Source organism: Trichechus manatus, unplaced genomic scaffold, assembly GCF_000243295.1.
Source record: "Trichechus manatus latirostris isolate Lorelei unplaced genomic scaffold, TriManLat1.0 scaffold00174, whole genome shotgun sequence".
In the NCBI taxonomy this organism is placed as follows: Eukaryota; Metazoa; Chordata; class Mammalia; order Sirenia; family Trichechidae; genus Trichechus; species Trichechus manatus.
Window position 1 is genome coordinate 1,786,048 of NW_004444110.1, and position 19,426 is coordinate 1,805,473.

The 19,426-nt window shown below is 37.0% G+C and overlaps 1 protein-coding gene across 3 annotated transcripts in view; it reads left to right on the forward strand.

The window, feature by feature from the left end:
* AFG2A (AFG2 AAA ATPase homolog A) overlaps positions 1 to 19,426 on the forward strand; it is a 355,632-nt gene that overhangs the window by 4,055 nt on the left and 332,151 nt on the right. For all 3 annotated transcript variants that reach the window (XR_002825682.1, XM_004386855.2, XM_023741156.1), the window contains exons 2-9: positions 2,263 to 2,384; positions 6,536 to 6,693; positions 9,859 to 9,917; positions 10,606 to 11,250; positions 12,179 to 12,308; positions 13,357 to 13,413; positions 14,731 to 14,854; positions 17,581 to 17,836. Coding sequence is in view for 2 of the 3 variants with exons in the window: in XM_004386855.2 (XP_004386912.1) it covers positions 2,263 to 2,384; positions 6,536 to 6,693; positions 9,859 to 9,917; positions 10,606 to 11,250; positions 12,179 to 12,308; positions 13,357 to 13,413; positions 14,731 to 14,854; positions 17,581 to 17,836 (1,551 nt within the window). In the remaining variant the exon portion in view is untranslated. The remainder of the gene's footprint in view (positions 1 to 2,262; positions 2,385 to 6,535; positions 6,694 to 9,858; positions 9,918 to 10,605; positions 11,251 to 12,178; positions 12,309 to 13,356; positions 13,414 to 14,730; positions 14,855 to 17,580; positions 17,837 to 19,426) is intronic.

Below are 19,426 nucleotides of genomic sequence, written 5' to 3' on the forward strand. Positions count from 1 at the left end.
TCACTGGACTCCTGTACCTTGTTACTCTCATGGTTTTACTGGGCTGTCCACTCCCAGGCTGAACAGTGAACCTCGAAGGTAACTTCGCCACTGAGCTAAAAGGAAATAAGACTTTTTGATGGGAATTGGTAAATGATCTCCATTGGTGATAGTAAGGAATTGAGAGTATTTAAGGAAGCCTGTAAGGAGCCCTAGTGGCAAAATGGTTAAGCACTCCGTTGGTTAACTGAAAGGTCGGTGGTTCCTACCAGTGGCTCTACAGGAGAAACGACCTGGCAATCTGCTACTGTAAAGATTTCTGCCCAGGAATTCTATTGGGCGGTTCTACTCTGTCCTATAGGGTCTCTATGAGTTGGAATCAACTTGACGGCACGCAACACCAACAACAGTGAGGAAGCCTGTGATGTCAAAATCTGGTGCATGGTGTATGTGCAGGATAGAATGGAGGAAAAGCAAACCTAGAATCTTGTGAAGCCCAGTGAGGTAACTGTCAAAAGCAAAGGGTAATTCATTGGAGTTTAGAAAAAGAGAAGTGGCAGGAACTAAACATCATGAGGCCATCAAACAGCAGAATGTTTTGCTGTTATTGATGGGTAGATTGTGTAAGAGACCTGATACTCTGTTCAGCCTCTCATTATTATGTCATATGCTCACTTTGTTTTATACTCAGTACTGTTAACCTTAGCTCTGTGAGATGCTTTGTTTTTCTAGTATTCATCTCATGAAAGAAAGAAAATAAATATGTATTGGGAAGTTATGGGGCCCTGGTGGTGGAGTGGTGAAGAGTTTGGCTGCTAACCAGAAGGTTGGCAGTTCAAATCCACCAGCTGCTCCTTGGAAACTCTATGGGGCACTTCTACTCTGTTCTATAGGGTCGCTATGAGTCGGAATCGACTCGATGGCAACCGGTTTGGTTTGGTTTTGCTTTTATTGGGAATTTATAGTGGCAGAGAATAATGTAAATCAGGAATACCTCATAGTTTTATTTTCAGTAATTTAATTACTTTCTCAGTAGAAATATGTCTTTTTGATTATTAAGGAACACTAACATTAGGTAAAGCTGCTATGAGTATGGTATATGTGTCTGTAATAAGTTTATAACAAAGTTTGTGGTAGCCTAAAATTTCATAAATGTTTCATGGGTTTTGTGCTACAAAGGAAAATATTGTATACTCATTTTCTTCATACATTTCATAGATATTTATTGTGTAACTGCTGTATTTGGAACACTACCAGACATTGGAGATCCAAAGATAAATATGACCCAATTCTTTCCCCAAAGCGGTGTACAGTTTAGGAGTAAGTCAGAGTATTAAACAAATGAATATTATGATTATAAATACTAGTAACTATGGCAGCTCCGGGTCCTAGAAGAGTCAAAGGAGGGACACCTGACCAAATCCGGAGCTTTGAGTGGGTAGGAAGAAGTGGAGATGATAGAGTTATTTTCAGAAGTATTGCCAACTAGGCCAAGTCTGGACCCTTTCTTTAGAGCAGAGATTGAATTGACGAGTGGTATTTCAGTAAGTGTAAGCACAGGAATAAGACACGTTTTACTATTCTGTTGACGTATTCTTGAGAATAGAAAAGAAAAATACCTGATTCAGAAGTGGAAACATAACTTAATCCTTGAGAGCCAGGTAAATGTGCCCTTTTGGAAAGGGAAGAGAATTCTGCTGCCCATTTAAGGCTGTGAATACTAGTAGCAGACTCAATTTGGAATCTTTACTAGGAAAACCTTGGTGTCGGTAATGGTGGCTGTCAAGTCGAGTCCGACCCATGTGTGTAGAGTAGAACTACTCCATAAGGTTTTCAAGGCTGCGACCTTTCAGAAGCAGATTGCCAGGCCTATCTTCTGAGGCACCTCTGGGTGGGTTTGAACCGCCAATCTTTCGGTTAGTTGTCGAGTGCTTAACCATTTGTGCCACCCAGGGACTTCCAGGAAAGCTTAGAGACTATTGCAAGTATATTCAGTTCTTTAGGAAATTAAGAATTAAAAAAAAACAACAAAAAAACAATATTTGCTTATAAAGCAAAATCCTACTTTTAGTTAGCACTCATATTGTCGGTGGACCCCCAGAAGAGTTTGTTTTTAAATCCGTTTTTTAAAATAAGGAGGATTAGAACAGTGGTTTCTCCCGGGTATGGTAAATACATTCAAATGGTTATATGGATTGGGGATTTTTATTTACTCTAAAAGAAAGTAAGCATTCACTTCGGTTGCAAAATAGTACAACAGTAATTTTCTTTTTCTTCATAAAGATGACAAAGTTCCTAAAACATTCCGGAATTCCCTTGTTCAGTTTGGACTCAACACTATGAAGTCTGCAAATATATGTATAGGCCGGCCAGTGTTGCTTACCAGTTTGGATGGAAAGCAAGAGGTAAGAATGTTTTTCATTTCCTTTAGAAAGATTTGAGGTGTTTCTCAGTTTTTCAACACAAGCAGGAATAAATGGGAATGATCTGCATTGTAAATGACACTTAAATACATATAAACTGTTTCTTCCCTTGATGTCTATGACTACCTTAGGTATGTTTTTGTTTTTGTTAGTTGCTGTTGAGTTGGCTCCAACTCATGGCGACCCCATGTACAACAGAATGAAATGTTGCCCGATCTTGTGCCATATCCATGATCTTTGAAATATTTGAGCCCATTGTTGAGGCTGTTGAGTCAGTCCCCCTCATTGAGGGTTTTCCTCATTTTCGATGACTCTTTACCAAACATGATGTCTTTTTCTAGTGATTGGTCTTTCCTGATAATGTGTCCAAAGTAATCAAGACCAAGTCTCACCATCCTTGCTTCTAAGGAACGTTTCAGTTGTATGTCTTTTAAGACTGATTTATTCATTCTTCTGAAAGTCCATGATACATTGAGTGTTCTTTGCTAACACAACAATTCGAACGCATCTATTCTTCTGTCTTTTTCATTGTCCAGCTTTCACATGCGTATGTGGCGATTGAAAAGACCATGACTTGGGTCGGGTGTGCCTCAGTCATCTAAGTCTCATCTTTGCTTTTTAGAACTTTAAAGAGGTTTTTTGCAGCAGGTCTGCCCAGTGTAATATATCATTTGATTTCTTGACTGTTGCTTCCATGGATGTTGATTGTTGATCCAAGTCGAATGAAATCCTTGACAACTTCAATATTTTCTCCATTTATCATGACGTTTATTGTTTGTGAGGATTTTTGTTTTATGTTTAGGTATAATCCATACTGAAGGCTATGTTCGTTGACCTTCATCAGTATGTGCTTCAAGTTGTCTTCATTTTCAGCAAGCAAGGTTGTGTCATCTGCATATCTCAGGTTGTTAATCCTGATGCCACATTCTTCTTCATGTAGTCCAGCTTCTTGGATTATTTGCTCAGCATACAGATTGAATGAGTATGGTGAAGGTATGCAACCCTGATGTGCACCTTTCTTTTTTTTTTTTTTTCTTTCTGCCAGACTCCACTGGAAATTTAGGAACATGGTATATATTATATTATCATCATAAAACTGGGCACTTAAAAATGTCCTAAACTCCCAACAAATTGCTTTCCACATTTCAATATGAGGTGTAAGAAGGAAATTTATTTGTTTCCTCATCAAGAGATTAGTAAAAATTCACATTTATATAGTTATTTAAATATACATTAAATATTAAATTGTATTTGAGAGGGACATTAAAGGAGCCTAGAGCCATTATATAACTAAGAATTTGAAAGGACATTAACGCTAGAGATTGAATACCTGCAGCTTCACAACTCTGCTATAGTATTTTTTCATACTGTAGAAACTTCCTTTACTTTCATATTTGAGCTCAATTATTCACATAATTAGGTCACCTGGGAGATGCAAACGGCTAAGCGCTCAGCTACTGACTGAAAGTTTGGCTAGTCGAATCCACTTAGAGGCACCTTGGAAGAAGAAAAGATCTACTTCTGAAAGGTCACAGCCATTGAAAATGCTACGGAGCACAGTTCTCTAACACACAAGGGGTGGTTATGTGTCAGAACTGATTCCAGGACAACTAGTTTTTTTTCTTCTTTGCTTTTTTATTAATATAATTATTTATGTAAAGTAAACATATTATTTAGCGACGTGCACCTTTCTTGATTCTAAACCATGCAGAATTCTCTTACTCTGTTCAAATGACTGCCTTTTGCTCTATGTACAGGTTCTGCATGAGCAGAATTTAGTGTACTGGAATTCACATTCTTTGCAAAACAAAACAAAAAAAACCTAGCCAAATCTGTTGCCGTTGAGTAAATTCTGACTCGTAACAATCTGTAGGACAGAGTAAAACTGCCCCATAGAGTTTCCAAAGAGCAACTGCTAGATTTGAACTGCTGGCCTTTTGGTTAGCACTTAACCACTGCTCTGCATCATTTGTTCTGATTGACACAGTTGAATGCCATTGCATAGTCAGTAAAACACAGGTAAACATCTTTCTGGTATTCTCTGCTTTCGGCCAAGATCCATCTGACATCAGCAGTGATACCCCTCTTTCCACGTCCTCTCCTGAAACCAGCTTGAACTTCTGGCAGTTCCTTATCAATATATGACTGCGGCCATTTTTGAATTATCTTCAGCAAAATTTTGCTAGCATGTTGTATTAATGATATTGTTTGATAATTTTCGCATTCTGTTTGATCACTTTTCTTTGGAATGTGTACAAATATGGATCTCTTTCAGCTGGTTGGTCAGGTAGCTGTCTTCCAAATTTCTTGACAGAGACAAGTGAGTGCTTCCAGTGTTGGCATTTGTTTGTTGAAGCGTCTCCGTTGGTATTTTGTCAGTTCTTGGAGTTTAGTTTTTCACCAGTGCCTTCAGTGCAGCTTGAACTTCTTCCTTCAGTACCAGCGATTCTTGATCAGAGTAGTTTCTAAATGTCATAAAGTGGAGAGAGGAATTTCCTTCTGCAGTGCTGACACACACTGTAAGTCCTGTTTCTCCTAGTCTGTGGGTTATGTTTCTTTACAGAAATGTTATTTTGGGGTATGAAGGTCACCTGTTCTGTATACAAATACTCATTTACTATCCCTGTTTTCAGCTGTGTTTCTCCTTGCTGCCATTCATCAGACCTGGCACTCCAAGCTCAGAGCCTTTCGTGGATCGTTTTTGCTAGCTTGGCCCCTACCTGATGCTGTGTTTCTTCTATCTGCTTATCAGTTGGTGTTCTCTCATTCACTGTGGTGCCTTTGTGTAGATATTTTGAAATCTCTTGTCTGCTGATGACACCCCTTTGTTTCTTTTCATTGTTCTGGGTTTATATCTTTAAAAATCCATTACTGTGTCTTGTGGAAGAGAGGACTATAAATGTATGAGCTCATCCTGCTATTTTGAGCCAGAAATCTTTGCTGTCTTAACATTTAAGTCTGATGAGATCCAGGCTCCAAGGAAGCTCTTGTGCCTTGTCCTGATTACTTTCTGGATGTAGTTTATGCCCTAGGCTGGATTACTTGCTTCCCAGTTATCTTGCCTTCAGTGTTTTTCCCATTTTCTTCTTATCAACCATTAATGCTTTTGTTTCTTTTTCTAAATCCACCTTTCAAATCTTATACCATCTTTACTGTGGAATCATTCTTGAGATTTGCAAAAGGATGTAATCATTAAGAAAAAAAATTTTTCCTGAATTTATTGACTTAACAACTATTTACTATTTCTCATGAGTCTACAGGTTAATTAGGTAGTTCTTTTGATCTGAATTGAGCTCTCTGGATTGCAGCTTGGCTCACTCATGCGTCCACAGTCAATTGGCAGATCATTTGGGGGCTGGCTAGTCAACATTCGCCTCAACTTCTATGACTTAGATCTCTTCCGCTGTCCTCTCACAGCAGGCACAGAAGATCAAGAGAGGGAGTGAACAGGCAGAAGTGCTTTTCAAATCTCTGTTTATATAAAGTTTGCTGCTGTCCATTGGACAAAGCAAGACACATGGGCATACCCAGAGTCAGTGTGGAAGCGCAGTACAAATGAATGTGGACACAGGGAGGCATTGTTGAGAAGGCAGTTAATATAAACGCTTTCAAAGGCCCACCGGTGGTGCTAAAGAATATGAGGCTTCTGATGGCTGTCACTACTTCATCATAGAAAGGGCTCTGGAGTCTGATCACTCACTGATTTCTGTAGTCTATGACCCGGCTCTTCTTGAGATTTGGAAAAGTGTCCTAGTCCTCTTGAGCTTCTTTCATTGGTACACACAAGTTAATCCCATAGTCAAATCGAAACAGCTAAGGTGAAAATATTATAGGAAGGTTTCTCCACTCATTTTTGCTATATCGGGTTATTTAAGTGATATGTGCATAGGAGAGTTTGTGTTCCTGTAAACATTAAAAAAAAAATTTTTTTAATTTTTTGTAACTCATGTAGTATTTTTTAAATTTATTTTTAGTCTAATTTATCTTACTGCAACTTAGATTGTAACTCTTCTGGAGTAGGCACTGTGTTTTGCAGATCCATGTGCTTGACTGTGCCTAGTATTTTGCCTTGTAAATTGATGACAGCCTGAATATTTATTTTCTAAATTATTTATTTCCTGTGTTCTGGGCAGGTCTATACAGCCTGGCCTGTGTCAGGATTTCCTGGAGGCAAAGTTGGCCTGAGTGAAATGGCACAGAAGAATGTGGGTGTGAAGCCTGGTGATGCCATTCAGGTCCAGCCTATTGTTGGTGCTGTGCTGCAGGCTGAGGAAATGGACGTGGCATTGAGGTTTGGCTCTTTTCTTTGGTGACTGTCTGGATCAGTGCTGTCTAATAGAAATTTAATACAAGTCACAAATGTGAACCATGTATGTAATTTTACATTTTTTAGCAGGTAAATTAATTTTAGTACTGTATTTAACAAATGTATCTAAAATCTTAGTATTTTAACATATAAAACTTAATTATAAGCTAATTTACATTATTATTTTTAAATGAAGTCTTCAAAGTGCAGTGTGTATGTTATACTTGCAGCACGTATTAACTTGAACTAGCCGCATTTCAAGTGCTCAGTAGCCAATTGTGGCTAGTGTCTAGATGGCGCGAGATAGACGAGTGCTATTTAATTTATGGACTAGAGACTTTCTAATGTTTTATGATTACAGTGTGTCCTGACATTTTTAAATGAGAGCAATTATTACTGGTAAATATTTTAAAACATTTTTCATATTGGTTTATAGTATAATTAGAGGTTCTTGTCATTGTATGGTTATCAAGAAGGAAGTTACTGTGAGTAGGAAAGAAACAAGTTTAATTAAGATTGCCCAAGCAAAATGCATAATTGTGTATTTTAACTCATTGATTATGCAGTTTAGTAAAATAAATTGTCATTTCCATCAGATGTTGAAATAGTCTCTCACTAAAGTCTAATTATTTGTATCAACCTACCACATAGTTAATCACCCATCCTCTTAGATATTCTATATCTACTAGGATTTTGACCAAATTTGCATATACAGGTCATACCAAAACTTATTTTTTAAAAAAGTATCTCTTGATACTTTAGTACTACATTAATAACGATTTTGGGAAATGTCTTTACATTATATACAGGAATCACAAAACATTTTCCCTTTATTAGCTTGATTAAAAATGTTCTTCTCTTTTGCTACCTGTAGATTCCAAGCTTGAATTTTGGCACATTTTTGTCATTTAAAAATAGGAAAATGTTTCCAGAGCATTTAATTACAATTTAGTGAATAAAATAAAAAGAAAGGGAAAGAGAAGAGAATTAGCACATATTGAGCACTTGCTGTGTACCAAATGCACACACATGCAAACACTCACATGCTGTTTTTTTCCCTTTTTCTTATCTCATTTAATCCTCAATACCCCTTCAAGGCCCATATTTGTCTCTGTTTTATAGATGAGGAAATGGGCTTAGTGAGGATAAGTAACTTGCCTGTTAGTTTACAGGTAGTTAGTAATTCTGTTCAGATTAAACCAGATTAATCCTTAGGCTTCATCTTAAAACAGTGCTGCAGGCAGGAGTAGTCAGTTGACTGGAGTTAGCATTTATGATGGTCCACAAACTAATCTGGCCTTTTGAGTGTCCAGCAGCCTGAGGTGATCTGGTGTTGGATGCCCTTGAGTCAGCTCAGACTTACCGGGGGCTATGTAACTGTTTTAAATGGAAGGTTGGTTTTTATGTTTTACTTTTCAGAAATCTTATGTTCTTAAATGTAGCAGCAGAGCATAGTTAAAAAAAGTTAATTTCCATTAAGAAAAATCAGTAATTTTAACCAGCTACTTGAAGCCTTCATTTGCAAACGAAAAATTTTATTAGTAAGGTTAGAGCTCCCTCTAGTGGAAATTATTTTATTTGTACCCATTGTTTTCTTAAAACTGGTTGAGTATTTTTTACTGATCTTATGCATATTTGTAAGTATCTTCTATTCAGAGTTTAATAAATACAAGCAATCTAAGTATACATTTATTCAGAGTTCTAGAAGCAAATTTGAGCTGAATTTCTTCTTTAGTTTATGTGTATATTTGATTCCTGAGATTTCCTTCTTGTTTTCTTTCACTCTTTCTTTTATATGAATATATTGGTTTTATTACTGATAAAGTGGTTGGAAAACAAGGCTTAGATTTTGATCCTGTAGGCATGCTAATACTCCTTCTCCTGAGCTAAACTTATCTCATACTCTCCTCCACCCCCCATTGGTTTGGTCGCTGGCAGAGCTGAACAGCCAGAGGCCTCCTCTGCTGATACAGATTGCTTTTAGACTGAGGAGGAAAAATTCACATGTTTTAGAACTCTCCAAGGGCATATCTCTTTACAAGTGCAATGATTTTACCTGTGCTACTTCCTGCACTCAAACAAGCAACCCTCATGGGGGTTATCAATCAGTGTAAATGGGTTTTCATTTTTTCTCAGGCAGTACCTTTTCCCCAGAGTAAACTTCCACTGTAACCTTTATATTCCTTTTTCTTATTTCTACCTCTTCAGATTACATACTATATTGGGTTTAATTTTCCTGAAGAGATAGTTTATAAATTATACAAAGAGAATGAAATAAATTATTAATAAAAGACTTTTTCCAAGATAAGCAAGTTCAGAAAGAGAATGATTAATTTAGCTTAGTGTTTTTCAAATGTTTTTGACTATGATACACAATAAAAAATACATTTTTCATTATAATTTATTGTACACAGACACCGACATATATACAGATAAACTGCACATATGCATACACCTTTGTACCTGTAGGTATATGTGTGTATATAGATACGTATGTTTATGTATATACATGCATTTGTATGTGTACAAGAGATAGATATTTTATAAAGCAGTATTTACCCTTTTTATGTGTAATATACTTGACATTTTGTATTCTATTAAATGCTGGATGGGACTCACTGAAATGATGTCATGACTCACTAATTGGAAGTAATCTGTATTTTGAAGGACACTGATTTAGGCCACTAGACACCAGATCGCAAATGATATTTTCATGGCTATAAGAAGTATCGGGAAAGTATTATTTTTTGGTCTTACCAAAATTATGTAAATCATTTCTGGGATGTAAATGAACTACTCTTTTGATCAGGTCTATAATAACAACTAGAAGTCCTGGTGCTGCAGTGGTTAAAGTGCTCGGCTGCTAACCAAAAGGTTAGTGGTCTGAGCCTACCAGCTGCGCCACGGGAGAAAGATGTGGCAGTCTGCTTCTGTACAGAGTTACAGTGTTGGAAACCCCATGAGGCAGTTCTACTCTGTCCTGTAAGATCACTATGAGTGGGAACCAACTCAACGACAGTGGGCTTTTGGGTGTATGACAACTATGCACGTGTCATTTTATGTTACATTTTAGTTTCTGGCGTACTTAATGCCAACTTCTATTCCATTCATTCTCCCCTCCTGCCCTCGCTCCGGTCTCATCTCCTACAGTAACAAAAATATAGAGATTAATGAAGAAGAACTGACTGGTTGTCTTCTGAGAAAACTAGGTGAGACGTGTATTTAAATTGTTTTCTTAATTTTTGAGAAGTAATGCAGCAGTAAAAAAGTGTCTTTGAGATCTTATATGCATAATAGTTTTCTTTAGAATAGCTTAGAGAATATTCCCTTCAGTGAATTAATATCGTTGTGAGATAAGTGTGTGTTACTGTTCCCAATTAATTGATTGGCAGGTGAGGAGTAGAGAGAATATATGACTTGTTTATGGACATTGTCAGTGGCAGAACTGAGGACTTTTAACCAGGGCTTTGAACCAGAAGGGGAGTCAAACTGGAAAGAACTGGTCCGAAGCCCTGCTTTTAACCCCTAAGCTTTTGCTCTAGTGAGAAATATTATCTTGGAGAACTGGTTTAGGTGTACCATTTTGGGTTAGTTAATTATCGAATGTGGAATTCCTATTTGTTGATATGTTTGGTCTAGAATCTTAAATCTCTTGGGTGTGGAGGATCTCAAAGAATCATCTTTGCTTGTTTTTCTTCTCTCTCCACATAGTGCTGTATCTTAGGCAAATATTAGGTCCTGTATTTTTTCATAGCAGTTACTTTATAATATTCCACCTTTGATTTAGAATTTTCAGTCTTTTAGTCAGGTAACTTTGTTAACAGGTTAAATTATTATTTAAATGTTAATCTTGTGAATACTTGTACTAACATGTATATTTAATGAATTGTTTTCTAGATGGCAAGATTGTTTTACCAGGCAACTTTCTGTACTGCACATTTTATGGAAAACCATGCAAGTTGCAAGTGTTGCGAGTGAAAGGGACAGACGGCATGATACTGGGATGGCCTCAGAACGACTCTGATACTGGTAACCAGGAAGTGACCTCTAAACAGTCCAGCATGGAAGCCAGCAGCCTGGATATGGCCTTACAGCTAAGCCGGTTAGGTCTGGAAGAGCCCTGGGAGCCGGCATCAAGCAGTACTCCTTGCAAGCCAGTAGATGACAGAATTATCAATAAAGCTGATGACATTTTGTTGGATGTTGCACAGAATCCTGGGGAACATAGTGGACTTGGGCTACAGGAAGTCACAGGTCTTAAATGTAGTGTTGAGTCTGCAAGAGAAGGAAATGAACAACTTATCAATGAAGAGAGATTGCTAAAAGCAGCCAGCATGGGAGCAAAATGCAACACTGATAATTTTTATTTTATTTCTTCAACAACAAGAGTCAAATTTGCTAAGATTCGTACAAATTCAAAAGAGCAAGACAACCAATTCAAAGTAACCTATGACATGATAGGAGGCTTGAATAGTCAGCTGAAAGCAATTAGAGAAATAATTGAATTGCCTCTCAAACAGCCTGAACTTTTCAAGAGTTATGGTATGATTTTTTTAGTTTATTGCCCTCAAAAGTGTTAAATTCCAACCAACAAGCAGTTTCACTAACTTGTTATTTCCCTAACCTAATGATTGTTGCCCCTCTTTTCCTGTTTTTATCTCCTGATGGGTAGGTATTGTAGATGATGTCAGTTGCTTGGGAGATGCCAGTTTAGAGAGCCATTTTCTGGGCTTTGGTCTCTAGATTGTGATGTGAGTTAGTGACAGCCTTGTCTCTTCTAAATGCATACTTTCACAGTTGTTTGGATTGGACTAAAATAAGTATCGTGTCATGCTAGATCAGCGTAATGACTATATAAGTAAACCAAACATTCAAATACATTGGATGAAACTTCTTTATTAGAAAGTGTAGCTGTGTACAGATGTCTTTGTGTTGAGGCAAATAGTTAAGGGTGTGATGTGGCTACTAGGACACTCAGGGCTTCCTCTGCATGGATACTGCCCAGATTCTCTGGGTGGGTATATTTGGTGCATGTTATTTTTATTTCTGCTTTTTCCTTTTTTATGAATCTTTATAAGAGGAATCCTTGGATTGACATTTTGCTGTTAATGCTTATATACTATCCAAGATGCCTCACTGAAAGAAAATGGGCACCGTATCTTGCTTTTGGCTGTCCATGTTGCCTGGGCTTTGTTTTCTGCTCATTGAACTATGCTATGTGGATGGGCTTGGCAACAATGTGTGTGTCCAGCTGGTTTTTTATCAGTCTGCTGTCTATAAAGAGATAGTCATTGCTGGGGCTCAAAGTTTGTGCTATTTAGTACATCTTTTCTTGGAGGGAAAAAGTCTGACTCCTGCGTTAGTTTTGTGATGCAAATATACACTTTATAGCTCATGTTCGAAGTCATATGACAAACCTTGTAAGAAACCTAGTAATGCTGAATCCAACCTTCTGTTCTTTTTCTTATAGGAATTCCTCCCCCCAGAGGAGTGTTACTGTATGGCCCTCCAGGTACTGGAAAGACAATGATTGCCAGGGCTATTGCTAATGAAGTTGGAGCCTATGTTTCTGTAATTAATGGTCCTGAAATTATTAGCAAGTAGGTACATTATTTAGTAGACCAATATTATTAAATATATTTCTTAAAAAAATGACTGCATAGTATTCCACTGTCTGGATATTCCATTCATTGAAATATTTTAAATTTGCTTTTTTTTTCCCATACATTTCATTTATTTTGTAGTTGTTGAGAATATATACAGCAAAATATACACCAGTTCAACAGTTGCTGTATGTACAGTTTAATGACATTGATTACATTCTTTAAGTTGTACAACCATTCTCACCCTCTTTTTCTGAGTTGTTCTTCCCTCATTAACATAAACTCACGGCCCCCTAAAGTTCCTATCTAATCTTTTGAGTTGCTATTGTCAATTTGATCCCATATAGATAGTTCTTAAAGAGCATAATGCTTAAGGCAGAGCTTTTTTACTAGTTAAGCTAAACTACTGTTCATTTTTAAGATGACTTCAGGGGATATTTTTGGTTTAAGGTTTAAAGATTATCTCAGGACAGTAATTTCAGGGGGTTCATCTACCCTCCATGGCTCCAGAAAGTCTAGAGTCCATGAGAATTTGGAATTCTTTGCTGCATTTTCCCCCTTTTGATCAGGATTCTTCTGTGGAATCTTTGATCAAGATGTTCGGTAATGGTAGCTGGGCACCATCCAGTTTTTCTGGTCTCATGGCAAAGGAGACAGTTGTTCATGGAGGCAGTTAACCACGGATTGCATATCCTCTGCCTATCCCTGATTCTCCTTCTTCCTCAGTTGCTCCAGGTGAATAGAGAACAATTGTTGTGCCTTGGATGGCTGCTTATAAGCTTTTAAGACCCCAGGCACCATGCAACAAACTAGGAGATAGAACAGAAGCATGAACCACATTATTAGGCCAGTTAGCTGGGATGTCCCATGAAACCATGACCCTAAACTAAATTTGCTTTTTAGTGTGTGTCAAAATAAGTTTGGAAAGTAATTTTTGGAAAGTAATTTTAAGAATTCTGGAAATATTTCAGAAGCAGATTAGGTTTAATGACAAAGCTTTAAAAATAATAAGAATTGGTTCTTAAATGTATTTTATTTATTACAGATTTTATGGCGAGACTGAAGCAAGGTTACGTCAGATATTTGCTGAAGCCACTCTGCGGTATTTCTCCTTTATTTTTAGACTTTTTGGAATTAATAGTCAAAGCTGTTTTAATCCTAAAATACTAGTACTTTATACAGAACGTAAAAGAGTAGTGCAAAAATAATAGCAATAGCACTACAAGTAGATGGTAGAGTTAATGAAATTCTGATTTAAGTCTAATGTTGTTTTGAAGGTTTGATAAATAAGCTAAGTTACATAGAGTAGAAGAATTAAGGCAAGGTGTTATTTGATAAATCATATGACCTTGGTTTGAACATATCAATTTATGATTTTCTTTAAGGTACTAAGGCATATCCAGTATACCTAGCTCCCTTAGTAGACTATAGTATAGTTATAGTACTAGCGTCTTATGCTTAAAACTATTTTATTATGCTGTACTTCAAAGGGCCAGATCTTTTGCCCTTAAAAAACTTCTTATTGATTATTCCTGAATGTAGGTTACACTGTTACATTGCACTGAGCACTAGAAGTATGGTCTTTAATTTGTTCTAACATAATACTATTATGTTTGTGTTTCTACCGTTTTTTGGTATTTATCATAATTACAGCTCTCTTATCAAAAGAACTGCCACTTTTAAATCTAGTGATAGCAGATGAAATAAGTAGATGGTAGTTCTAGTACTGAAAATATAAGGAACAGTGTTACACCTTATATTTTAGTATTTGAGTCTGTTTGTTATGTTCTTGGCAGTTGAGGTTTCTTATTAGAGAATTCACATCTTCTTATGGAAGAATTGATCATCTTGAAAGTTCTGTTTTTAAAGGGGGAAAAAAGGGCATTTCTAGGTTATATCCATAGGGCTTGACACTTGCTTCAAAGGGACATCTCTAGCCTCAGCTTCTGAATCAATTCAGTTTTTAACAATGGCATAGAGTTAAGAGCTTGGCTGCTAACTAAAAGGTCGGCAGTTCAAATCCACTAGCCACTCCTTGGAAACTGTATGAGGCAGTTCTACTCTGTCCTATAGGGTCGCGATGAGTTGGAATCGACTCAATGGCAGCGGGTATAGTACGGGTACAGTCAATGAATTTTGTTTGGTCACAGACTCTCATCTCATGGGCAATAGGCTGTTCTCAATATTCTGCCTTTTTATTGAAGATAGACTCCACTAGAGTGTGATATTGGCGAGTTAATAATTTGAGCTATAATTAATCTCAGGTTTTTCAGCTTAATACCTTAATGCCTTTGTCTTTAATATCTTTAAGAGACTTTTAAATTTGATCTGTTGCATTTCAGTTAAAAAATTGAGACTAAGTGAAACTTAAAATGTAAATTACAGAATTCATTTTACTTATTTATTTATTTATTTTTAGACACCCATCAATTATATTTATTGATGAGCTAGATGCACTTTGCCCTAAGAGAGAAGGGGCTCAGAATGAAGTGGAAAAAAGAGTTGTAGCCTCACTCTTAACACTGATGGATGGCATTGGTTCAGTAAGTACAGAACTAGGATTGATTCTTTGTAGGAGAGTCTTGATTCCTCATGTGTAATATCTAGTAACAGAAGCTATTGAATATCTAAGTCTTTGAGTATTGTAGGATAAGGGAGCAATGTTAGCCATAGAACTAGAGGAAAGACCCATAAAACAACTTTCTTCAGCAGATTACTTAGTAACTGCTAGGGCAACATATGGCATGTTTTTCCAGAATATAAGATAGTATATACCATGATGAATTTCGTTTGTGATAAAGGTAGTAACTTAAACACCTGAAGCAAACTCGGTAAGGAAGATTCAACAGTTAAATTTTAGGACACATTACTAGAAATTTCATGAGTAAGTCTTATTACTCGTATAAAATGGATTCTTCAGGGGCTTTGTACTAGGCAAGTCGGAAACCTTGGTGGTGTGGTGGTTAAGAGCTACAGCTGCTAACCAAAAGGTCGGCAGTTCGAATCCACCAGGTGCTCCTTGGAAACTCTTGGGGCAGTTCTGCTCTATCCGATAGAGTCACTATGAGTTGGAATTGACTTGATGGCAACGGGTTACTAGGCAAGTGAAAAGAAAGAAAGAATGATAGAAAATGTGTTAGTAAAAGTTTAAGAGAATTTATCCGTATTATCAGATTCTCTGAGAGAGTATTCACGCTTGTATTAATAAAAATTGTATGCTGGTTATGAAAGGGACATCCATAAGACTGGTAGAGAACAGGAATGAAGAGAAATTCTCTCAGATTCCTGACAGCCTTTAACCAGAACAATACACTTCTTTTAGAGGATTGTATATAACTGAAGTTTTTAGAATCATGATATGTTTTTAGAATTATGTTAGAAGCTAAAAAATTCTTAAAAATCATGTAGTCCCAGTCCAATTACACATTAAAAATCTGAGCAAGTCACTTAAAATACAACAATTAAAAAAAAAAAAATCTGGCTAATTAGAACCTGCTAGTTTTTACTGGCTGTTGTTAGAAACTGAGCATGTGAGACTAACATGAAGGTTTGGTCATGAGTCTCTGTTATTTTCTGTGTTACTTGCTACCATGTGGTACTCGTAATTTTAAGAATCACACTAGAGAATGGTTATCACTTAGGGAGTCTGGATTACAACCTAATTGTCAATCCTGGAAGAGTACCTAGGTGTGATCATCATGTTCTGGGTTTGGTTCTCAGCTAAAGAAGGTGGAGAATTCAGTGTTGTTACTATGTTAGAAATGATCGAGCTTTGAGAACTGACCCGGGATAACACTCACAAGAGACTGACTTATAAACCAGAATGCCAGTTTATCCATTTATAGTAAGAAATATAACCATTAAGCCAACCAAAACTCTTTATTTATGGATGACCATATTTTCACCCTGGAGGCAAATATATATGGAGAGTTGCATTATAATTAGAACGGTCCTTGGCGAGTAGGGAATCAGATGGAAGGCTCTGTATTGGAAGATCAGGAGCTTCCAGACTAAGGCAAACTAGGAGGAAAGGACTGGTGACCTGCTTCAGAAAATCAGCCAGTGATCAAGTCCGATCTACAGCTAATCATGGGGATAGCTCAGGGCCAAGCGGCATTTACTTTCGTGGTGTGTGGCGTCACCATGAGTTGGGGGCCAACTCAGTGCCAGCTAACAACAACAACAAATCACTAAGTCCGTCTGCTGCCTCTTTCTCCACAACTCGCATAGGCTTGGTGAACGGACTGGTGTTCTCACCTTTAGGCACTGCTGGAAACGTGATGCTGATGTTTTAGTCTGAAAGTGTTTTTGGGCCTCTATTTGTCCTTCTGTTTGTCCTCTATTTGACCCTCAATGAGATGGACTGACACAGTGGCTGCAATAACAATGACTCAAACGTAGGAACAATTGTGAGGATGGCACAGGACCAGGCAGTGTTTTGTTCCGTTGTACACAGGGTCACTATGAGTCAGAACCAAATTGACGGCACCTAACAACAACAACAACATTTGTCCTTCTAAACCTGTAATTTTTAGATTCAGTGTTGTCTGTGCCTTTTCTGTTAGTACGTCCAGTATAATTGATTAGGTATGAGTTTTCTTATAATCTCTTTGAGATTATATTCAGAACATCTTAATAGAATAGTCAATAACTTTTACAAGTGGTTGATCATGAGCATAGTTCTTTATATTTTGATGTTCCTAATTTCATTTTCAGAGTGTGAATTCAAATTTAGTTTGGGGAGTTAAAATCCATATGTATTTAAGAGTGGCTGATATTTGGATGTAGGTTATCTTATTGTCTGTATTTTCAGGAACTTAAAAATTTATCAAAATAAAAAAAAAACGGTTCATGTATGAGGAAGATTTCTTAGACAAAGTTCTAATAAAGCCTTGTTCTTTTTGAATAGTATGTAGCTCATAGTCTTTGCTCTCAAGTAGGGGAAAAGGACATGTATTAAGACCACCGTAAGGCAGGGTATTATATTATTTATGAGAATGGTGTAGTTAAGGTAAAAGAAGTGAGAGAAACATCACTTACTTACAGTGAGATGGAAAAGAAAGTATTGGAAAACTTCCTAGAGGAGGAAGCATTTAGGCTGAGCTTTGAAAAATGTGGGGTGGGCAGTACATAAATGTAAGGGGTAAGATTTAGCAGTCTGGGCATTTAGATCCATCCTCTATATAGCCAGTGGGGCCACCTCTCCTTTATCTGTTTGTTTATTTACTTTTGTAATAATATGTAATTTATTTTCATTTCATTTTGTTAGGAAGGAAGTGAAGGACAAGTGTTGGTCCTTGGGGCCACTAATCGCCCTCATGCTTTAGATGCTGCACTGCGAAGACCTGGCCGATTTGATAAAGAGATTGAGATTGGAGTTCCTAATGCTGAGGACCGTTTGGATATCCTCCAGAAGCTGCTTCGAAAGGTACCCCATCTGCTCACTGAAGCTGAACTGTTGCAGCTGGCAAATAGTGCTCATGGATATGTTGGAGCGGACCTGAAAGCCTTGTGTAATGAAGCAGGTGAGTGTGATATGCCATGGTGAGTCTGTATTAATGGACTTCATAACTGTAGTTTATTTACTTATTGATAATTTATATCTCACTTATTTTTTAAATGGAAATGGCTTTAATGTTTTTCTAATTATAAAATATATGTTCACTGAAAAAAAATCTGGCTGATTCAGAAAACTGTGAAAAAGAAAGTAAAAATCACTGTTCTTAAACCTATCTCCTAATGACAGCCAGTATTATAGGAAATGAATGAGTGGAGTGGTAATTACACCTTCCAGACTTTTTCTAAGTAGTACTGGAATACACGCGAGCACACACACTCACATGTAAGTTACCAGATGCTTCCATGGTAGTATTGAAGATGATGGTGTTTACTGATGTGCTGTGGAAATTAAGGAGAACTCCCTACAGGAGGACCAAAGTTTTCCTTAGGAGAAGCTTTGTATTTGTTGACATGCTGAAAAAGTGCCCAGTGAAACCTGAGAATGCTATGCTTCAGAGTGTGCAGCATTTATATTTTAGTCCGCAAGTGTTTAAGGTGTGTTATTAATCAGCAGACTCTTTCAGTTTAAGGTCTACAGTATGGCATGACTGTACTTAATTTAGTAGCTTTTAAGACCTTTTGATGTTTGTATAATTCTTCTGAGTAATTTCGAGCATGGGATATATATTCAAATCAGGGTGTTTTTTTTTTTTAAAGTAAGGTTTATTGGGGTATAGTTAACAGTGAAATTCACCCTTTTTGGTGTACAGTTCTATGAGTTTTGACAAACATGTATAGTTGTATAATCACTACCACCACCATCAAGATACAGGACAGTTTCATTACCCCAAAAACTCCCTTGTGCCCCTTTGTAGTCAACTCCTCCCCCCATTCTCAGTCTCTGGCAACTACTGATCTTTTTTTCTGTTCTCTATAGTTTTGCTTTTTCCGGAATATCATAAATGGAAAAATACAGTTTGTTGCCTTTTGGGTTTGGCTTCTTTCACTTAGCAAAATGCATTTGAGATGTACCCATGCTGTTACATATAATAATAGTTCTTTCTTTTTTATTACTGAGTAGTAGTCTTTTGTTTGGATGTGCCAGTTTGTTCATTAATTGACTAGTCAAAGCTTTTAACAACTGTGACTAAAGCCACTATGAATATTTACACTCAGGTTTTTGTGTGAATATGAATTTTCATTTTTATTGGGCAGATACCTAAGAGTAGCACTGCTGGGTTGTATGGCAAGTGTATATTTAAGTTCATAAGAAACTGTCACACTATTTTCCACACTAGCTGTACCATTTTGCATTCCCACTAGCAATGTTTAAGAGTTCTCGTTGTTGTACATCCTCTCTAGCATTTGATATTGTCAGTCTGTTTTTAAGTTTAGCTAGTCTGATGGGTGTGTAGTGGTACCTTTTGCACTTTCCATTTGCATTTCCCTAATGACACATGATATTGAGCACTTTTTCATGTGCTTATTATCCACATATCTTATTTGGTGAAGAATCTGTTCAGATCTTCTGTCCATTTTTTTGTTGAGCTGTTTGCTTTTTTTGTCATTGAGTTTTTTTTTGTGTGTGTGTGTGGTTTTTTTTTTTTTAATTGTGG